The sequence below is a fragment of the Dendroctonus ponderosae genome, unplaced genomic scaffold (genome assembly GCF_020466585.1).
Source record: "Dendroctonus ponderosae isolate FM_Combo_2020 unplaced genomic scaffold, Dpon_F_20191213v2 Dpon_F_20191213_2, whole genome shotgun sequence".
NCBI lineage: Eukaryota > Metazoa > Arthropoda > Insecta > Coleoptera > Curculionidae > Dendroctonus > Dendroctonus ponderosae.
Window position 1 is genome coordinate 9820920 of NW_026018165.1, and position 18227 is coordinate 9839146.

Consider the following 18227-nt stretch of genomic DNA (forward strand, 5'->3'; position numbering starts at 1 on the left):
CGTAGATCATGATGTTCTGTTAGAATCGCTGAAAACTGTTTTCCAAAATTCGCAGCGGGTAGTGTACAGGATCGATTTCTGTGGAACCCAGTAGCTGTCAAAACTTTCACATTTTTACGAATAACTCGGAAATCGTAAATTTTTCAGGTAAAACGGTTGAAACAAACATAAATTAAAATTGAACGGCCAATCTGAAAATAACAAAAAAAAAGGGGGGTTTCATTTAAAAAACCAGAGTTGGTAACTACCACACGTTTATGATGCACCCTGTATATTGGAAAGTAATTTTAGAATGTGGACCTTTTAAACGTGAAAAACTTTCGTTGGACGAATGTTCTTGTAAACTTCATATTTACTGAGATATCGCACTTTGACGCACTAATGAGCAACCCTGTATTTTATTATGTTATGTAACCATACAGGTATAATACTGTATAGCTGACTTGATTTTAAATTTAGTGTTAATTTATTTTGTGTAAAACCAACGTAAAACTACTGATAAATGAGGATAATTTAAATTAATTCTGTATTTTCCGTACTATTGCAATTTACCTTTTATATTTTCTAAAGCAATGCTATCTAGGGATAAAGATAACCCTCCATCACCTCTAATAAGATCTTGCCTAGTGCTTTTTTCGCGGGAATACTTGGAATAGTTTATGGAAAATCTGAAAAATTGTAAGTTAAAATAATGAATTAGGAAAAACATATGGTGAATTCCGTTTACCTGGAACGGTCACTAAAAAATACCGGCAATTGATCTGGCACGCTTCCATAACAGTCATTTGTGCTGCTATCTCCGATAGGAATGTTATGCAACTTATATGTTTGGCACAAATATCTCATAATCGGTTCAGGAGCAGTAAACAAGAAATTAACATAAGCACCAAATCCGAATTTTCTGAGATGCTCAATTGGAATCTTTGGTTTCTTGTAGTCTGTAGAGGCAGGTCCTATGGAATACAAATGTGCCATTATTTGCCATATTTACTTTTATTTGTGAGTTTTGATCTACAGTTGAGGTTTTATTTACAAGAGCGAACATATTTTACAAATGAAGAAATTAATATAATCGATAAGAGAGCGAGTTGAAAAAAATGAGTATAAGATTAAGAAGAAATCGTTTAAACACGCAATTAAATTTATTTGAGTTATTTTTCATAAAAAAAATGTTTTTATTGAATATGGATATAATCGAGTACTAACCTGAATGTAGAACGTTTACTGACAAACCTTGCTGTTTCCTGATGTAACCAATGAACAAGTTCATGTCATATTTATCCGTGCACGTAAACGCTAATCGATCTCTGAAAGGCACCAAGGATTCTACATATTTTGACTTGGACTTATCCAGCACGTTTAGTTCAAGCATTATTGGCTCAAAAATTTCACCTAAAAATAATAACATGATATAATAGTTCTTTTGCACAATGTAGTATGTATACATTATTTGAGTGTCTGCTTTCTCAACAATGTATCAATTAAATTATAATTATCTTATTCTTTTACCTTTAAACTTATCTTTATTTTCTCGTAGCCATAAAACTGCCGAGTAGGCATCTTTGTTTAATTTCCTTAACTGCAAATATTAAAATAAGTATTAAATTTAAGTATGTACTAAAACAAATCGAACTTACTTGCTCAAATCTAATTTGTTTAACGTTTTCAATTTTGCTTTGCTCGTATTGCAATGCTTTAATGCTTGCTTTCTTTGCTAGGCGGTCTTGTTCAATCAAATCTCTTTGGTCTTGCAACTGCCTTTTCCGATCAGTGCATCTTGTAATATGTTTGAAAATCTCTTGCGACTCATGTTCGTCTTGAAAAATAAACGTATATCCTGAGAGTTTTGAAATTTGAAACTGCGAAGTTAATTATACCTTGGTTCACTTTCTTTAAAAGGGTTCTATACACTTTTTTGCTGTCTTCTAATTTGACGGTTGCTTCCTGAATTTGTTTGTCCCATTGTTCGCACTCTGCTAATTTCGTATTCATTTCATCCTCAAAATGCCTTACTTTCGACATAAGAGCTTCCATTTTCTCAATAGTGGTATTGATAAGGCCTTCTTTATTTCTGTAATTTTTTATTGAATCTCACTGTAGATTATTTTCATTAATTACTATTTTAAGTACAATTATTTCAAGGGTAAACTATAATAATCATACTATAAATGAAAACAAACAAAATATAAAATTGAAAAAATGTGCAAAAATTTACATACATTCAAGCACTTTGAGCAACCTTAGTATGTAAAATAAAATTAAATGTTCTTACTTACCGAATATTTTGTGTTATTTTTGAGTTTTTTTGTTGGAAGTCGTTCAAAGATGCTCTATGGGCATGAATCTCTTTTTCCAAAGGTTTCATTTCTTGTCTAAAGCAAAATGTATCAGCAAACAGGTCAAATAGTCGAATGACTGAATGATTTACCTGTATTTGTCATATATTGCTTGTGCCGATTGTTTATCTTTCTTAATTTCAGTAAGTTTATCACGTTTGTCCTCATATTCAATCCAGGCGATTTGTCGATCAATATCAGCAATCATTTCTAAAATATGGGGTCAAAAAACAATTGCCACAAATAAATGCACGCCAAACCAATCGGATGTATTCGATCCCAACGTGTAATAACCAGGTTGTTCGTAGTTGTAAAATAAATAGCTTTCTATCATCTAAAGTGCCAAAAATTGTACTAACCTTTGTACTTTTTCATTTCATTGAAATTTTTAACTTTTCCTTCTAATCTGCAATTGGCATCGTGCGATTCTTGCAAATTTTGCGTGTGTTTATTAAGTTGTTCTAACAAAGATCTGTGCTTTGCTCTGGCTTCAATTAAAGATTGTTGCTTTTCCAACAAATCATCTCTACATAAAGCAATCTGAATTTTAAAAAAACGTTTCATAAGTAAGTACTCGAGTCCACCTACTTATCTAATGAATAATTCATTTACGAAGTAATTAGTGTTAGTTTTTAATTCTTCTTGGTTGCTATTATTGAAATATGTTGCGTTTTTTATAAAACGGTTCATTTTCTTAAGGATCTTTATGTTTATGATGTTGAGCAACCAAAAAACTTATACGCAATATTAAGACAAAATAATGTAAATTTGAAAATGTACTACTAGTACTTAAATACTGGTGTAAATTCAATCTTTCAATTACCTGGGTTTCTCTTAATAACTCCTTCTTGTTTAGTTTGGCAAAATCCGCGACGCGGTCTTGAGGCAAAAATTGGCATAAATTATCAACCTAAAATCAAACGATAAACACATAATGAAATCAACTAATCAATGAGTAAATCTGGACTTTCGTTTCACCTGTATATTAAAATATTTAATACAATCTTGAATATTGCCAAATGAGCAAACGTTTCCATCTAATTTCCATTGAGATTTATCATGAATGTCGAATTGTCTGGTAACTTTAATAAAGGAATTTTCTGTCGATCCTTGTAGTTGGATGTTAATCTCTGCCGTGTTACAATTGTGTTTTACATATTCTGATATCCTGAAGAACAAAATGGTTATTCGGTCGGTTTGCTGATGGTGTTCAAGGTAATAAATGTGATTATTTTTCCTTAAAATGAACACAAAGTGAAATAATAGCCAAAGTGCTATTAATACCTATACCCTTTGAATAAACATTAAACACCACATGTCGTAGACGGACACGAACACATCAAATGAAATCATCAGATCCAAAATCGGCTACAACGCGAACGTGTTAATAGACGGACAAATTTTCAAGTCGCTGCTGCATAAAGAGTTAAAGTTATGATTTTTTTTTACTTCTTTGCCGCCCTTGGGCCTATATGTAAGCAACCCTTTAAAAACGGGGCTTTGAGCCGATTGGACTAAAATGTGTATAGACGGAGAGGGTCAAGTATCCTTAGTAGACAAATAAACTGTTAAGTATCTGCTTCATGAAGATTTGAAGCCCTATTTTTTTTGGCTTGTTCGTTTTTCTTTTGGATTTCTAGTTTACATCTTTGCCGCTCTTGAGACTTTTTTAAAATCCTTGAAAAATCAGTCCTTAGCCTAGTTTTTTGAGGCATCAGAAATAATCTCCTTAAAACAGACAGAAAGTTCCAGTCTGCTTCAAGAGGTTTTGAAACCACTCATTTGATTGATTCCCTGCGGTCCTCATATTTCCCGCTCTTTGGTAAAACTTTTAAAATTTGTATTTTAGGTGTTTTCTTATTTATTATTAAAATAAAAGATTTATATTGGGTACCTCTTGAACAGGGATTTTAACAACCCGTAAAAATTCAGAATTTTGTCATATTGGACGAATTGTTAATATCTTTTTCACGCTCGAGTCATGGCTATTGCACGTGCTTGTGTTAAAACATTCTTCTGATATGTAAAATTAATCAGTGTACGTAAATACAATGAAAAGTTATTAGCATGATTTTCAGGTAACTCATAGGCGTTTTTGCACCAAATAAGTAATATGTGTCTATCAGTAGATATTTTTATCTAATCCATTTTATCTTTTCGAATCAAATAGTGTTCATTTTCCTACTTGCAATTAAATTAAAAAATGTTGAACTGTTGGACATGAAACTGTTGCACATATCTACTTATTATCAATATATTAAATACATACTTAGTACCTCTACCCACTGTTTTGGGCTGGCCCCCTAGGCCTAGAATAATAGCAGCAACGATCGTAGATTTTCCTGTTCCATTGGGGCCTATAATCATGTTCAAATTAGGCCCTGGAAACATTTCCATATAACTATAGGTTACAAAGTTTTTCACTTGGATTTTCCGTATAGACCCCGGATTAAACATGTTTCGGCCTTTTCCCCGAAAAAAGATTATATCTTATCTGACTCTAGCGCATACTGTGGTTCTTTAAACAAGTGCAACGCCAAATTAATACAAAACACAACTAACTGATAAAATTTTCAAACAACAACAAATACAGCGCCTGAACAAATCAAAACCTTATGGACATGTGACAAATGAAATTCATTTAGCTACGTTCCAAAATAGAACCCTTGTGTTCACTTCCACAATCGTGACAAATATGTTGTTATTTCTGTCGTTACATTGCGTAAAGCAAGATGCCTAAACGCGAACCTAAAATATTTAATTTTAATTACTAAATTAATTTAAATAATAATAAAACTAATTAAATTACCGTTACCTTTAATTTTAATACATGAGAAAAAGAATAAAACTTTTTTCAATAGCATCAACGGTTCAGAATACCGTTGATGCCCAAAAAACGATTTTTCGCACTTCCTTTAATTATTTAAACAATGTTTCACAACCGGAAATCTAGCACAAACTATTGTCTCAATATTCTGACATCTTTCCGAACAACTCCTTTTACTTTCATATTTTTAGTGCCTGAAACAGGCCTTTTCAAGTCTACTCTGACTAAAATAAGTTTCAGCTCGGTTTCAGGTACAAACCAATATTTATCATGGGCCAAAATAACAGGTGAAAAAATTCCAGATCCTTGGAATAGGTACGAGTTTGGAACAGTCACACATGGAACCTGTGCTTCAAAAATACTGGGTTGTGTCATCCCTACTCGTGATAAATGATCTACCACCCTGTTGCCGATTACGAAACATTTCACAAATTCTTTAAAAATAATACTCTTTATGTATATATGAAAATAACAAGAAAGTAGTATATTTCAAAGTATCACAAACAAACTAAACCCGAAACCGGTTCTGAGGGTACTTGTTTTTGACACATCCAAAAACTGTTCCCGTTTTTTTTAAGTAGTAGTTTGAGGTTCTTTTTGGTATAAAGCTTGCCAATGTATTGCCATGTTAACACATAATGTAATTCTAAACATTAGTATGACATCAATAGTAATTCTCTGCTAATCGCACTTAAACATTTGAGTTTTGCTTTAGTAACATACATTAAAATAATTCTGGTCATATGAGGATTTGCTTGAGATGTTGGCAACAGGGTTTGTATGGTTTTATGACTTTTCACTGGACGTTGTCATTACTGACAGTTTAGTATGTTTTAGTTGGTTTTAGTGTAGCGCAATGTAATTAATGTGAATATGATCTAAACATCACATTGCACATGAAAACATTTACATATGCAATTGAGAAGCTGTACTGCAAACAGTGAAAATTTACTTGGTGATATTTTTATCCAAATTTTTGTCTATTCTTTCATTGTCATCACACACCAACTAGAGGTAGAGGTGATATACATGTGTCTGTGTCATTCCAAGTTTCTGAACTATAATCAGTTGTTGTAAAAAGTATCTTTAATTGTTATTTCTAACAGACAGCTACGAAATATGACACAAAACAGGTAAATACCCTTCTTTATTTGTATGTTTTATTAACGTATGACAAGCATTACTGTATTGAATACTGAATACTCGGTAATCACTACTCGTCCATTTAAAATCGTGTGTATTCAATCATCATGTTTTTGCTTCCTAACGTTAGCCAAATCAATATTTTCCCAAACGGAGTGTTATTTCGTGACAGTAATTTAACACGTACTCGTTGTAAAAAGGACAACAGTTTGCCACATGAATAAAAAGAAAAAAATTGCACCGAACGATCCTGAAGACAGGCACACAAATAACACTAGTAGTATACATTTTTTCCCAAAGACACTTCTCAGCGATACCCTTAATGGCATCTCTAATATCAAATACTATAGACTATAGTATTTGCTAATATTCTTAAGCTTAAGTCTTAAGAAAGTTCCATAGAGTACGATTTTGGATGCAAGTTTCCAAACAAGAAAGGAGCCATTATTTTAACACCGAACAAAGCTTCTATGCCTTTTTAGAGGAAATATTTTAGCAGCTCTATTTACATCGTTTCGATCTATTTCATCAAAAACGTGCTAATGTACGTCAAAGTTACTAGTTTTTACACGTGATTTCCTTAAACGACGTACACGGATGTCTGAAAATATTTGCTTTGGAATAACATTGATGGTCGACATCCGACGTTTTTTTGTAACCATTTTTGGAAGAATTTAAGTGCATTAAGCATGCATTTTTTTTGCTTTTCGCCAGCTCAGTAAATATCGATTACAAAATTGGTGTTTTTACTCAACTGGGTTCTCTCCTTTCAACATTCACATCTTTCAAACTAAAGCAAGTAGCGATCCGAAATGTTCACCGTATTAAGGAGACACTTTGCTGTAAAAATGCTGAACATCTTGTAAAAATTGACTTGAATCCTAACTTTTGCCCGTTCTCGCATTTAAAAACTCCCATATTTTTTTGAACAAAAAGTTTGTTTCAGATTTAAAGATGAGATGGCAAGAAGAACCTAAAAGTTACGTAAAATTGCCTTTTGTCACCGTAATATAAATCGGTCTCAAAATTGAGGGTTGCAACCATCCATTTTGTCAGTGTTCGTCTGTGTGTGTGTTCATCAGAGTATGAGTCAAACCATGGTTTAACTCAACTGGGCATTCGCCTTTAAACATTCACATCCTGGTTGTAACAATGCTGATCGTCTTGTAAAAATCGACCTCAATTCTGATTTTTGTCAGCTAAATAAAGATCAGTCTCAAAATTGATATTTTTTTCCACTGCGTTCTCTCATTTAAAAAGTTGCATATGCCTAGCTAAAGCAAGTAAGAATTTGAATTAGATGTAAAGCTGAGATGCAAAAAAGAAGCTGAAAGTTTCATAAAAATCGCACCAAATCTCAAATTGCGTTCTCTACTTTTAAAATTTTCATCTTGCGAACTAACGCAAATAAGAATTTGAAATCTTTACCATCTTCAATATCTGAAGATTCGTAAAATCGGCCAGAATCCGGATCCCAATTGAGTCTCACTAAAACCTTTATAGTTCGTGAAACTTCAGATAATTAAACTTTCATAAACTCTTCTGAGTAGTAAAACAAACTGTTTTATGCATTTTCTGAAATTCGAACTTACTTTTCTTTGTGGAACATCCTTCTCCATCCTTCTCAATTTTACAGTTGCAAAGTTTGATAAATGAAATTACAATGTCGAGTTACACATTAATTAAAGAGTACATTATTATGCAAAATCTATATTTTTTTAAATAAAAATAATTCTTTAATTAAGATACTTTTCAGTAAGCATTTTTTTATTTTAAGCAGTATAATCCAAGGATTTTTCAAACCAGAGGTATAATTTTTAAGTGAATATAGCGCAAGGTCTGCAACCCAGGCATGTAGGTTTTGTTGGCAATACGCAGTGTGATTCATGCCACCTAATCAAATAGAGTTTGATGAACACATGAGTACGTGATTGAATAACATCTGAGTTTAAGAGCGCAAAAGACGGTTTTAGGTTTTCTGAGATCTAATATAATATCGCTATCGTTAAATCTATGCATGCTTGGTTTCGGTTAGTCTACAATGTTTTTTAAAAGACGTTCTCGTTCAAGACTAAGTTTGGTTTTAAAGTTACAAATTCTTTTTTTTTTAACGAAAAACCTGTTAACATTTGGGCAAAATCGCAGCTAGTTTTTCAATTTTTCTACTAATAGAGCCACAACCATGGATCACTCAAAATAATATTTATTTACAAGTAAAGTAATCCACTTGATACATACATTATAAAAACTTTAGCTGATGTTGCCTGCGAATCGCAATATTTTTTTGTAATAAAATCAATGTTAGCAATTTTGTTTTAGCGCAGAAGCTGCCGTCAACATTTTTTTACTCGGAAACTGCGTTGTACAAAACGTTTTAAGTAACCCTTTCGTTTACAAATCAAACAGAAATTTTAAAAATATACTTCGTTTGTAGAGAAATCTGACTAAACTGAAAGCAACCTTTGTATCTCAAAACTTATTGGTATCAGCTCAAAACTAATAATATTAATGCATTGTTTTATTAAAGATTTAGCTCTGTAGAATATCATAAAGTAAGCGTTTTTAGAAAATGGTGTATTAATAAGGTATTATATAAATAATAGTTTGTACTACAGTCGTTAAGAACAGCAGCAGGCAGCAGTTTTAATAGAAGACTGCATGTTATTTTTGGAAATCACGCGCATATTTACAGTCATACTTTGGCGCCCTGTACTATTCTATACTGAAATATTGTTAATATTTGTTTGTAGTATTTGGATGTTCCTTTTTTTACTTATTTAATTGTATCCAAGTAGTTATTTCACAATCTTACTTCAGCTTTAATAGCAATTTTTAAATTTACTTTAAACACATTTTCAATATTAATTCACTATTACTGTTATTTGCTTTTTTTCAGGAAGCGAGCCCGGAGCGTCCATGACGAAATCGAATTCATGCCATTGTCAAAAAGAATAAACAATCTTCATATAAACAATATGCTAATGGAAAGTCAAAATCAATTCTCGAATTCTGCATGGTGTCAATCCAATGGCACTTTTACTAGTCAGAATAATCCTATTCCAGTATCACCATGTGGATCAGAACAGAGCACGGAAGGGGTGTACCTCCCATATTCCCCAGATCTGACGGAATCTCAAAATCCTCATTATTTTAACATTAATAAGCTTCTTTATGAAGTGTATATGGAACGTGTTCGTAGAGGATGTAATTAAATATAAGTAGTGACTTATTATCTTATTGTTTAGTTAGCTTTATGCAGTGTTATAAAAATGTAGGTGGATTTCTTATACTGCATAGGGCTTGTCTGGGGAACAGATTATTTCTCTACTGCCATTTAGGAATATTATTCATATGAGACACGATTCTTTTTTTACTACAAATATTAACATTCATATCTTTATTATGGCTCTTTCCTGGTTTTTACTAGTTCATTCTTTTTTACCTTTTATATTTTACTGGATTTGTTAATAACATATACAAATTGATATAAAGGATATGCTGTATTTACTATTCACAACTCTTCATGATAAGACAGGCGATATGCTTTGGATGAGTTAACACTTGAATTATTAGGATTTTTTGATAGGTCAGATACTCTTGTATGCCTAGACTAATTTATTGAAGTGTAAATTATATTAGTAATTATATGTGCAAAATGTTTAATTTTTATTGTTATTATTTTGAATATTGGGTATGTCAGTCGGCGACACATAAAAGTAGACGATTAAATAGTTGTGTAAATCTGACTTTCTACCTCCATCTGCCTTTGCGTAAATGGCATAACACTGACAAATAAAATTTCATTTTATTTCAATCAATTTCATTCATTCAAAGTTATTTGCAAAAATTCAAATAATTACATTTATTGAAAAAAGATGGTCAAGAAAACAGTAGCTGAGATATTTAGAAAACCGAAGAGCACGATTAACATAGAAATTAATTAAATTGTTAAATTAAAACAATTTTGTGATATACATTGTACATAAATATATATATTTGACGTATTTCACAAAGTCTGATTTACCAAAATCAGAAAAAATCGCCCTTAGTCTACTCGTCTACTTTCATGTGTCGCCAATTGTACATTAGCATATATGAAGTTGTATATGTATATCTTTCTAAATTAAAATCATGAAAATATATGCAATTGGTATTTAATTACCAAACCATCGGCTTCTATTATATTTTTCTCTGTTTAATTATGGTTGAATTAAATACACCCAGTTCTTATAAGTAAGCAATTTTTCGCTTTGAAAATTGAATGTTCTGTGGTCCCCTACCAAGCAATAACGTACTATGTAGTCACCACAGAAGAAAGTTCCGTGGTTGTCACCTTGTGTCCATGACCGATGCGACGAAAGACGAGGAGGAACAACTAAACCCCAAATTGTTTCATTTATTTTTGGTAAACATGACTGAGACTCCGGTTTTAACTAAAAAACAGCGAAAGGCCACCCTTTCGGCTAGAAAAACTAAAACCAAAATTACCTTAAGGAATGTTCTTGTTATTCCATTTGCCAAATATTGGTAAGTTTTGTTTTTATTAGTTCAAATACATGCCCTTATTATATTTTACTCTTTCATTAGGTCAAATGTAGAATTCTCGATAGTGTACGTAAAGTATAAGTACCTATATGGCATATGGGTATACCCATATATGAATGAAGCAAATTGGAAAACATTAGCTTTTAACTTGAATAGAAAATATATAAAAAACGTTTAAACATTACCTATTTGGCAATATCCAGGATGATCCTAAATGAGACACTTTTCTTACTTGCTGCTCTGGCCCATGAGCCCCTAAGTGCAACCACCACAAAACTTTACATTTATTCCCGAATCCGAAAGTACTTACTTATAACACAACATATTTCAAAAATTTAGTTATTTATTGATTGGTTTCAAAACAGAGCTAATTCTGAAGTGTATGTGAAGCTATACAATATGGTACTCTATGTTCTGAGCAAGGTGATTCAACATATTTAATTTACTTAAGTGACTTGGGCACCTCTCCTTTAGTTTGAGAAAAAGGGGGTAACTTTTTTCAGCCCAGTTTTATATACATTTGTGTATTTTTATGTTTGCAAATAAAATTATACTAATATTGTGTAGTTAAGTAGTATAATTTTTTTAAAGTATAATAAGTAGAAATTATAATTGCAACGATGATTATTATTATTCACTATCATTCTTGTAGATGCTTCTGAACTTACATTAAAACATTTTAATGTATGCACAATTAGATCATGCACTTTCCTTACTATTGTAATGTAAGAGGTTTTTTAATTTTGCAGAGTTTTCTTATTAATTTAAATTGACGACAACTTTAGTCTATACTTCAGATCATCAGATAATTGAGAAGTTTATTTATATGAAATTCAGGTCATTATCACGCAGTTAATGTTCGGGAATTTTACTAATTACATGGTAATTTGTGGGCTTTGTAGTGAAAGTGTTAAAAAGAGTTCATTCAGAATATTAATTGTTTTGTAAATTAGAGCGTCTAATAGAACCACTACATGTTTATTTTAAAAATTACCTATTTGATCTGAAGAATTTGAACCAGGTGGGGTAGAAGTAAAATCTTCGGTTAAATAGATTTTTTTAGACTTTATAGCTAATAGATTGAATTCTTATTGAAACGAATCATTATTAAAGTTTATTTTATGAAAGATAACAATTTGTTTGAATAAAATTTTCTAAATGATTTAATGTCCAATTAAATTATGTAGCAAAAGTCTGACTGATGATAGAGCATCAGCCATATCTGAGAATTTTTGATTTAGGTTCACTTTCGAAATTATTATAAATGTATTTTATGTTAAAAAAAGAGGAAAAATGCTAAAAAAAGCTATTTGTGTGATGCATAGAGTAATCATTGCAATTAACAACTTATATTGATTTTATAACAATACATTTTTACTACCCGCGGGTATCAACGGTTTTACTTTGTATAGATTGACATAATTAAGCTTAACTGAATTACTTAATTACTTAATTTGTAAATTCGTTCATTTAACTAGAACCTTTTTTAAATAATCCTGTGTAGATCGGAAACTGAAAGTTTTATTAATATGGTATATGTAATAAAAAATAATATATTTTAATAGACGAAAATTATTTTTTGTCAGTAAACTGCGGGTTATTTTCTATAAAAGTCATCTGAAACTTACCGCAACAGCTAAAACGTTTTTCTATAATAAAATTTTTCTAAGGAAACCTATTAGGTCTTATCAAGCATCTTTCTAAGGATCAAATTTTTCATTAAACGACAAAGCTTTGAAAAGGCAAACAATTTTAGTGTTTGGATTAGGTACCCATGTTATAGACTTCTTGTTGTGTAAGTTCAATGTTCAAAATTGATACTTCAATAAGCTGTTAACTGTTAATAAACCAATAAACGAAGTTTATTTCGCTATTCGTTATTGTTATATTACAAATAGTAATCTAATTGTAATCTTTATTTGGACCAGGCCTATCATTAATGGGGACGACGCGAAGGAACTTTACGATGTTATGTCCAAAGATCTGCCAAATATGGTTGTGAAAAAGCCAAAAATTCTTTTTACTGAGCTTAAAAACGTCCCAAAGGCTGATCGGAAGGCATTCAAGAAGTTGTATTTACTGAACCACCCAGATGGTAGCAATGAAGAGCGCATAAAGAAAAGGTAAGTGCCTGTTTGTAAATGGGTAATAGTTCTGTTATACAATTAAAATATCTGAAGGGTTTATTGTACTGTAATTAGTACAAGAAGTTGTAATACTCTGTGATGATCTTACGGTAATAATTCACATACCTGCAAATATTCAGCGGTTTCGTACAGCTGGATAATAGTTATAAATGGAGGATATCTGGAGTTGTAAGAGTATTTTTTATCTCACTTTCTTCAATAGGATCGTAAGAATACGTAATGATGATAATAATAATAATGATGAAGTTCTTCTTTCGTTTAAAAGTTTTATTATATAAAATGGCTGTTTTTCTGAAAACGCCACGACGAGGAACGACGAGGGAGATTCTGGATTCTGGAATTAGTTTTGGAAATATCAATATTTCGTTTCCCTAAATTTAATCTAGTAAGATATTAGATGTTGACAAATGAGGTTTGCTTCCGTAGACCGCTTTCATATGAAATTTTACAATACAAGTACATATAAAATTTGTGTCGTTCTGGTGTGTTACTTCTTCCATGAATTACACCCTAACTTAAAGTGTTCTTGCATTCTCAATACGAATGGTTTGAGTTTTCAAAAAAAAAAAATATATAAAATTTCTTCAGGTTTAAAAGTTAACTCTTTCAAACGTTTACATTTGCGACTAACAGCTTTTGATATATGTAGATAGCAGAATTGCTATCGAAGCGTCAAGGAAACTTTTATAAAACAATCTCTTAGCTAATTGGAATTTTCTATTACAGCTTGAGCCTAAGTCTATTATTCATTTAAATGTAGCTAGGGTATAATGATCGTTCTTGCTTGATTTTTGATAAATAATTCTTTCTTTATTGTGAAATTTGATCGACTTTTATCAATCCGTAAAATTTGAAGCCAAACACCCAACGACAAGGTTTTTTTATGTTTTCATAAATATGCCTCAATATATAGTTATAACACTTATATAAGAACAGTCTATACAAATCGTCTAAAGTTGTTCATTTTTTAATAATCCAAAAATATATCTGCTTACTTATAAAATTGCATATGTAAAGAAAGACAATGAGGTGTTTTAAGGCAATGGAGTGTTTTTATGAAAGTTACTGAAATAGTGATCTGCTGATAGATTCTGTGAGTGTCGAGAACGTTTAGGCATATGGTAATAACGAATAATTATCTATTTTTGCTCTCAGCTGTGAGTATGAATTCGATGGTGCAATAATATATGCAGGGGTGATACTAATAACATTTTCAGATCGTCATTGTAGAGCCAATAAATTCTATGATAGACACTGTTTTAAACTTTTGCAGAACTAATAGGAACCTTGCGAATCGGTTCAGACACTTAAAGAAATATCCATGGGTATCGTAGTTTTCAATCGCTGTAATCATTTTGTCGCTTTTTAAATTTGTGTTTTAAAATCAATCTGAAGATTAACTTGGGAATTAATAGCTTTTCTTCGTTGCTGAAGTGTTCTTTATTGCTTTGTGACTAGTGACTTTTTTTAGGGAAGGTGTAATATTTGGAGTAAACGATATAACAAAAGTAGTTGAACAATGCATAGTTAAGTCTGTGCTCATCACAGATGACGTTAAGCCCAAGTTAATGGTAGAACATCTGATTGATCAATGTGTTTTATTCAGAATTCCGACTTTAGTTGTTCCCAATTTGCGAACTAAATTGGAAAAAATATGCGGTTTTTCAAGCATTGCCATTGGTTTTACGCAACCAGTAAAATATGAAGACATACAGCAGACAATTGAAAAGCTGTGGGTCAAATGCCCAGTACCTAGAGAACATATTAATTTTAAAAGATCCGTTGATCGAATGGATGTAATTGTTATTAATGAAACTCTAGATACAAGTATTGTTAAAGCCTCTGAAAGCAAAGCAAATGAGCACATGGATGTACCTAACTCGCCAATGTCGGTTACTGAATGTAGCTCAATCTATTTGTATAGAAAAGGAAAAGGAGAAAGAGCATTTGTTCCAGAAAAAAGTAGCGATGAATATAAAAATAGCAGCAAAATGGACACAGATGAATCTGGGTTTTTATCATTTTCCAATGGTCAAAATATTTGCAACCAAACAGAGGAAAACTCTGACAAGTATATACCTTTGAAGGTAAAGAAAATTAGAGGAGACTCTAATCGGCGAAAGAGAAAAATTGAAGAAATGAAGAAAGTGAAGAAAAAGCCGAAGTCTTAAGAGGTTTTTAAATTTGTATTTCATGAGCTGGATTAACTTTGTAACACTTGTTGTAATATATATATTTTAAGTGATTTTTTTTACCACGTTTTGGAACCAATCCTTAGCTGTAAACACAAATGGTATTTATTCAATATTTATTTATATTCTCTGATACAGATCTCTTTATATTATAAAAGCATTTTACTCTCCGCTAATCTAGTTTAACAGTCTTACTAAATATAATTTAAAAAATAGGTACATTTTGCACATAAAATGTGGTTTTTGTTATGTCACAAAGCGAGGGTTGTTTTGCCAATTTTTATTATTTATTGATTTGTTTCCTAAAATACACAGATCTCATGGGTTTTTCAAGTCATTCAATATCATTCGTTTGTATATGCATCTTATAGTTAAAGCTTTCTTTGTAATACTTTGTGTGCTGCAGCAAATTATGCCTTAGTAGGTGCCGTTGACTTCAACGGTTGAGATTCCCCTTCACTATCAGGTTTATTCCATGCTTGCTCTTCACCGGATCCAAAGATTGAAAATACGATAAATTCAATTGCATACAATGCCACTGTGATCCAGAAAAGAATCCTCCAAGAATTGATAGAATCCTAAGAAATACAATGTTGGGTTGAACGGATTGTGTTTTATGCCAAAAATATAATGGGATTCGTCGTTAGACATTCAGAGGCAAGTGATGAATACGTACGTCTTTTTTTGTTAGGGCACTAACAACAAACGGTACTGCTATTCCGGGAATAGTAGCCACTGTGTTAGTAACAGCAACAAGAGTTCCGGCGAAATTAGGTGCAATATCTATGTGATTTGATAAAAATCCACAGAACATTCCTCCTATAGCAGTCACAGCAAGAGTCATCAGTACTACTCCTGTTTGTTGTCCATCCAAGTAACAAAGACTTACGAAACAAATCAATGGACCCATACTAGCCACACCTGTGGCGATTTTCCTTGCGGTAGTGGTGGAAATAATCTAACAAATATAAGAATAATTTATAAACTAAGATATTAGTTTATTTAGACAAAACCAACTCAATGAAAATGTTTGAGATTAATTGAAGTATTAATTGATCAAAGCTCTCTTGAGGATTACTTGTGAAGTTTTTTAAACATTTTATCCATTTAATTTTTTAACTGGGGATAATTGATTTGCAAACAGTGTCAGCACCTTGTGCGTTAATTACAGCTTGTTATTCATAATTGAGGAAAATATCTAAATTTGCTTTAATTGGAAATGTTATGTTTAAAATGTTGATGCATTTTTAGAAATAGAACAGCCAGAGTTCTTAATTTAGTTATATTTTGTCATCTTTATGGTTGGCTATATACTTACGTTCTTTCCTCTCAAATGATCCATAATTTTACTGAATATCATCGAGAAAATCCACATGGTGAGAAACGGTAGAGCAGTCAGGAATGAGTTTTCTTCCAGCTTGAATTTGAGTACGGTTTTCATGTACAGAGGTAGTTCCACAAGAACCATGTACCATCCCCAGTTGGAACATGTATGCGCAACTAAGATGGCTAGGAAGGCTGGCGAAGTCATTGCGGCTTTCCAGGGCATTTTTAACTGGATAATTAAGTATAAATCTGATGAAAAATCAATTAATATTTTCCGCATATTCTTACTTCATGTGCGCCGGAGCTTTCGCCTTCAGTTTGATTCAAAGATTTCATGATAAACTCGCGCTCTTCGGGATTAATTTTTTTTTGGGTCGCTGGACTGTCTGCTGCCAAAAAGAACCAGAGCAAAAGCCACAATGCACTGGCTCCACCTTCTATATAAAAGATCCACATCCATCCCAGTTTTGCTCCTATTATTCCGGCAAGCAGCATGAAGAACTACGCAAAGTATCATTGTTAAAAAATGAACTAGTTGATGCAAGTAATAAGTATTTACAGAATATTCTTGTGTGACGTTCTGTCCAAAATTAAGCTTAAAGCGTCTCTTATAAACATAGAGGTAATCACATTTTCGATAACGTAAGTTATGTCCCTGATTACCCAAATCAAAAACTTGAAAACTCGCAAATTTTTCTAACGCTAAGAACTTTTCCATCGTAAAATCACCTGACGTTTGTTGTTGTTTCAGAGATCCATAGTTGACTAAATACATTCGAAACGCCGAAAATATTTTTCATTATTGTTAAATTCACTTTATTTTGAACCCATCAGTTTTTATTCATATTTGCATTCTTCTAAACCTATAACAACAAAATTACATGTTTCCTAAGACATCTAGGAATTTTAATTTTGGCAAGTTTGATGTTGCAAAAGAAAACTTCTAAAATTATTTTAATGTTCAATTTTTAATATTATTTATTTAATATTGAATTGATTAAATATTTAAATCTACTCTTATGTAAAGCTTATGTCTCAAATTGTTAAATAACAAGGACGCAGAATTTTTTTTGCCCAAAAACTATAACTGCTACAAGAGTTTCCAAAAAGCCCAAAAATGTCCAGAAAAGATTTTACAGCGAGTTTTAATAAAATTCATGGTACCATTCTCCCGATATTTCCAAAAATGTAATTTTTTTTTAAAGAATTTTGACCATCAATAGTAGAGGAGCAGGACATTTTCTCTGAATAAAAGTTAGCCCTGATCGTCTTCTTTTGATCCATAGAATACCACAGTGCTGTTTTGATCATGTGCTTACGGAACACCCTGTATAAAAATCTACATGAATCCAAAAAGGACGCGTTAGAACAAACTAGAAACTGAAATTAATTCAATACGTTCCTTCCATAAGCGAATTCTTTTAAAAGTTTTTATTACTACTTTGAAAAAACTAGATAGTTTTTTCGCCGTAAATGGCAATGTTTTTATCGAAAGAATGAAGCAGGCCTGTCGTAAGTTGCATACAGGGTGCAATAATGAATTTTAGGCATGCAGTGCGGTTTTTTTTATTGTTCAACGTTTTCCTTTGTGCCTTTTGCAAGGGCGGATCCAGCGGAAGCAGTGTCATGTTCAAGTGGATTTTGCAACTCAAAAAAAAACCACGCAAATCTAAAACTTCTTGAATTCAAGCATTTTTTGAGAAAACTGCAA

General features: G+C 31.8%; 4 protein-coding genes across 6 annotated transcripts in view; 2 read left to right on the forward strand and 2 right to left on the reverse strand.

Annotated features, from left to right (window-relative positions):
* Nucleotides 1-504: 504 nt before the first annotated feature.
* LOC125503531 (structural maintenance of chromosomes protein 5-like) lies at nucleotides 505-4980 on the reverse strand. Its single transcript, XM_048664095.1, has 12 exons — nucleotides 4606-4980; nucleotides 3315-3504; nucleotides 3160-3246; nucleotides 2696-2876; nucleotides 2429-2546; nucleotides 2277-2372; nucleotides 1878-2071; nucleotides 1638-1816; nucleotides 1510-1579; nucleotides 1207-1392; nucleotides 728-953; nucleotides 505-668 (listed from the first exon to the last, which is right to left on the reverse strand). Exons 1-12 carry the CDS (start codon nucleotides 4791-4793, stop codon nucleotides 539-541), a joined length of 1845 nt encoding a protein of 614 aa, XP_048520052.1. The 5' UTR covers nucleotides 4794-4980; the 3' UTR covers nucleotides 505-538.
* A 969-nt stretch (nucleotides 4981-5949) lies between these two features.
* LOC109538999 lies at nucleotides 5950-9969 on the forward strand. The gene is made up of 2 exons (XM_019906502.2): nucleotides 5950-6296; nucleotides 9203-9969. The coding sequence occupies exons 1-2, from the start codon at nucleotides 6283-6285 to the stop codon at nucleotides 9516-9518; spliced, it is 330 nt and encodes a 109-aa protein (XP_019762061.1). The 5' UTR covers nucleotides 5950-6282; the 3' UTR covers nucleotides 9519-9969.
* A 683-nt stretch (nucleotides 9970-10652) lies between these two features.
* LOC109538998 lies at nucleotides 10653-15243 on the forward strand. The gene is made up of 3 exons (XM_019906501.2): nucleotides 10653-10833; nucleotides 12780-12974; nucleotides 14470-15243. Exons 1-3 carry the CDS (start codon nucleotides 10718-10720, stop codon nucleotides 15167-15169), a joined length of 1011 nt encoding a protein of 336 aa, XP_019762060.2. The 5' UTR covers nucleotides 10653-10717; the 3' UTR covers nucleotides 15170-15243.
* Nucleotides 15244-15292: 49 nt separating this feature from the next.
* The window catches only part of LOC109538996 (sialin), a 7651-nt gene continuing 4716 nt past the window's right edge, over nucleotides 15293-18227 (reverse strand). For all 3 annotated transcript variants that reach the window (XM_048664096.1, XM_019906499.2, XM_019906500.2), the window contains 4 exons: nucleotides 16805-17017; nucleotides 16509-16745; nucleotides 15867-16148; nucleotides 15293-15768 (listed from right to left, as the gene is read on the reverse strand). In XM_048664096.1, coding sequence (XP_048520053.1) covers nucleotides 15601-15768; nucleotides 15867-16148; nucleotides 16509-16745; nucleotides 16805-17017 — 900 coding nt within the window. In that variant the 3' untranslated portion in view covers nucleotides 15293-15600. The remainder of the gene's footprint in view (nucleotides 15769-15866; nucleotides 16149-16508; nucleotides 16746-16804; nucleotides 17018-18227) is intronic.

Bases quoted from the DNA above. Each gene is read 5' to 3' on its own strand.
- LOC125503531 (XM_048664095.1), bottom strand. From the start codon at position 4,793: ATGTTTAATCCGGGGTCTATACGGAAAATCCAAGTGAAAAACTTTGTA. The intron at 2,373-2,428 runs GTAAATCATTCA...ATTTTGCTTTAG, and splicing joins GCAATATATGACAAATACAG to ACAAGAAATGAAACCTTTGG. The intron at 2,072-2,276 runs GTAAGTAAGAAC...AAAAAATTACAG, and splicing joins AAAATAACACAAAATATTCG to AAATAAAGAAGGCCTTATCA.
- LOC109538998 (XM_019906501.2), top strand. From the start codon at position 10,718: ATGACTGAGACTCCGGTTTTAACTAAAAAACAGCGAAAGGCCACCCTT. The intron at 10,834-12,779 runs GTAAGTTTTGTT...TATTTGGACCAG, and splicing joins ATTCCATTTGCCAAATATTG to GCCTATCATTAATGGGGACG. The intron at 12,975-14,469 runs GTAAGTGCCTGT...GACTTTTTTTAG, and splicing joins GAAGAGCGCATAAAGAAAAG to GGAAGGTGTAATATTTGGAG.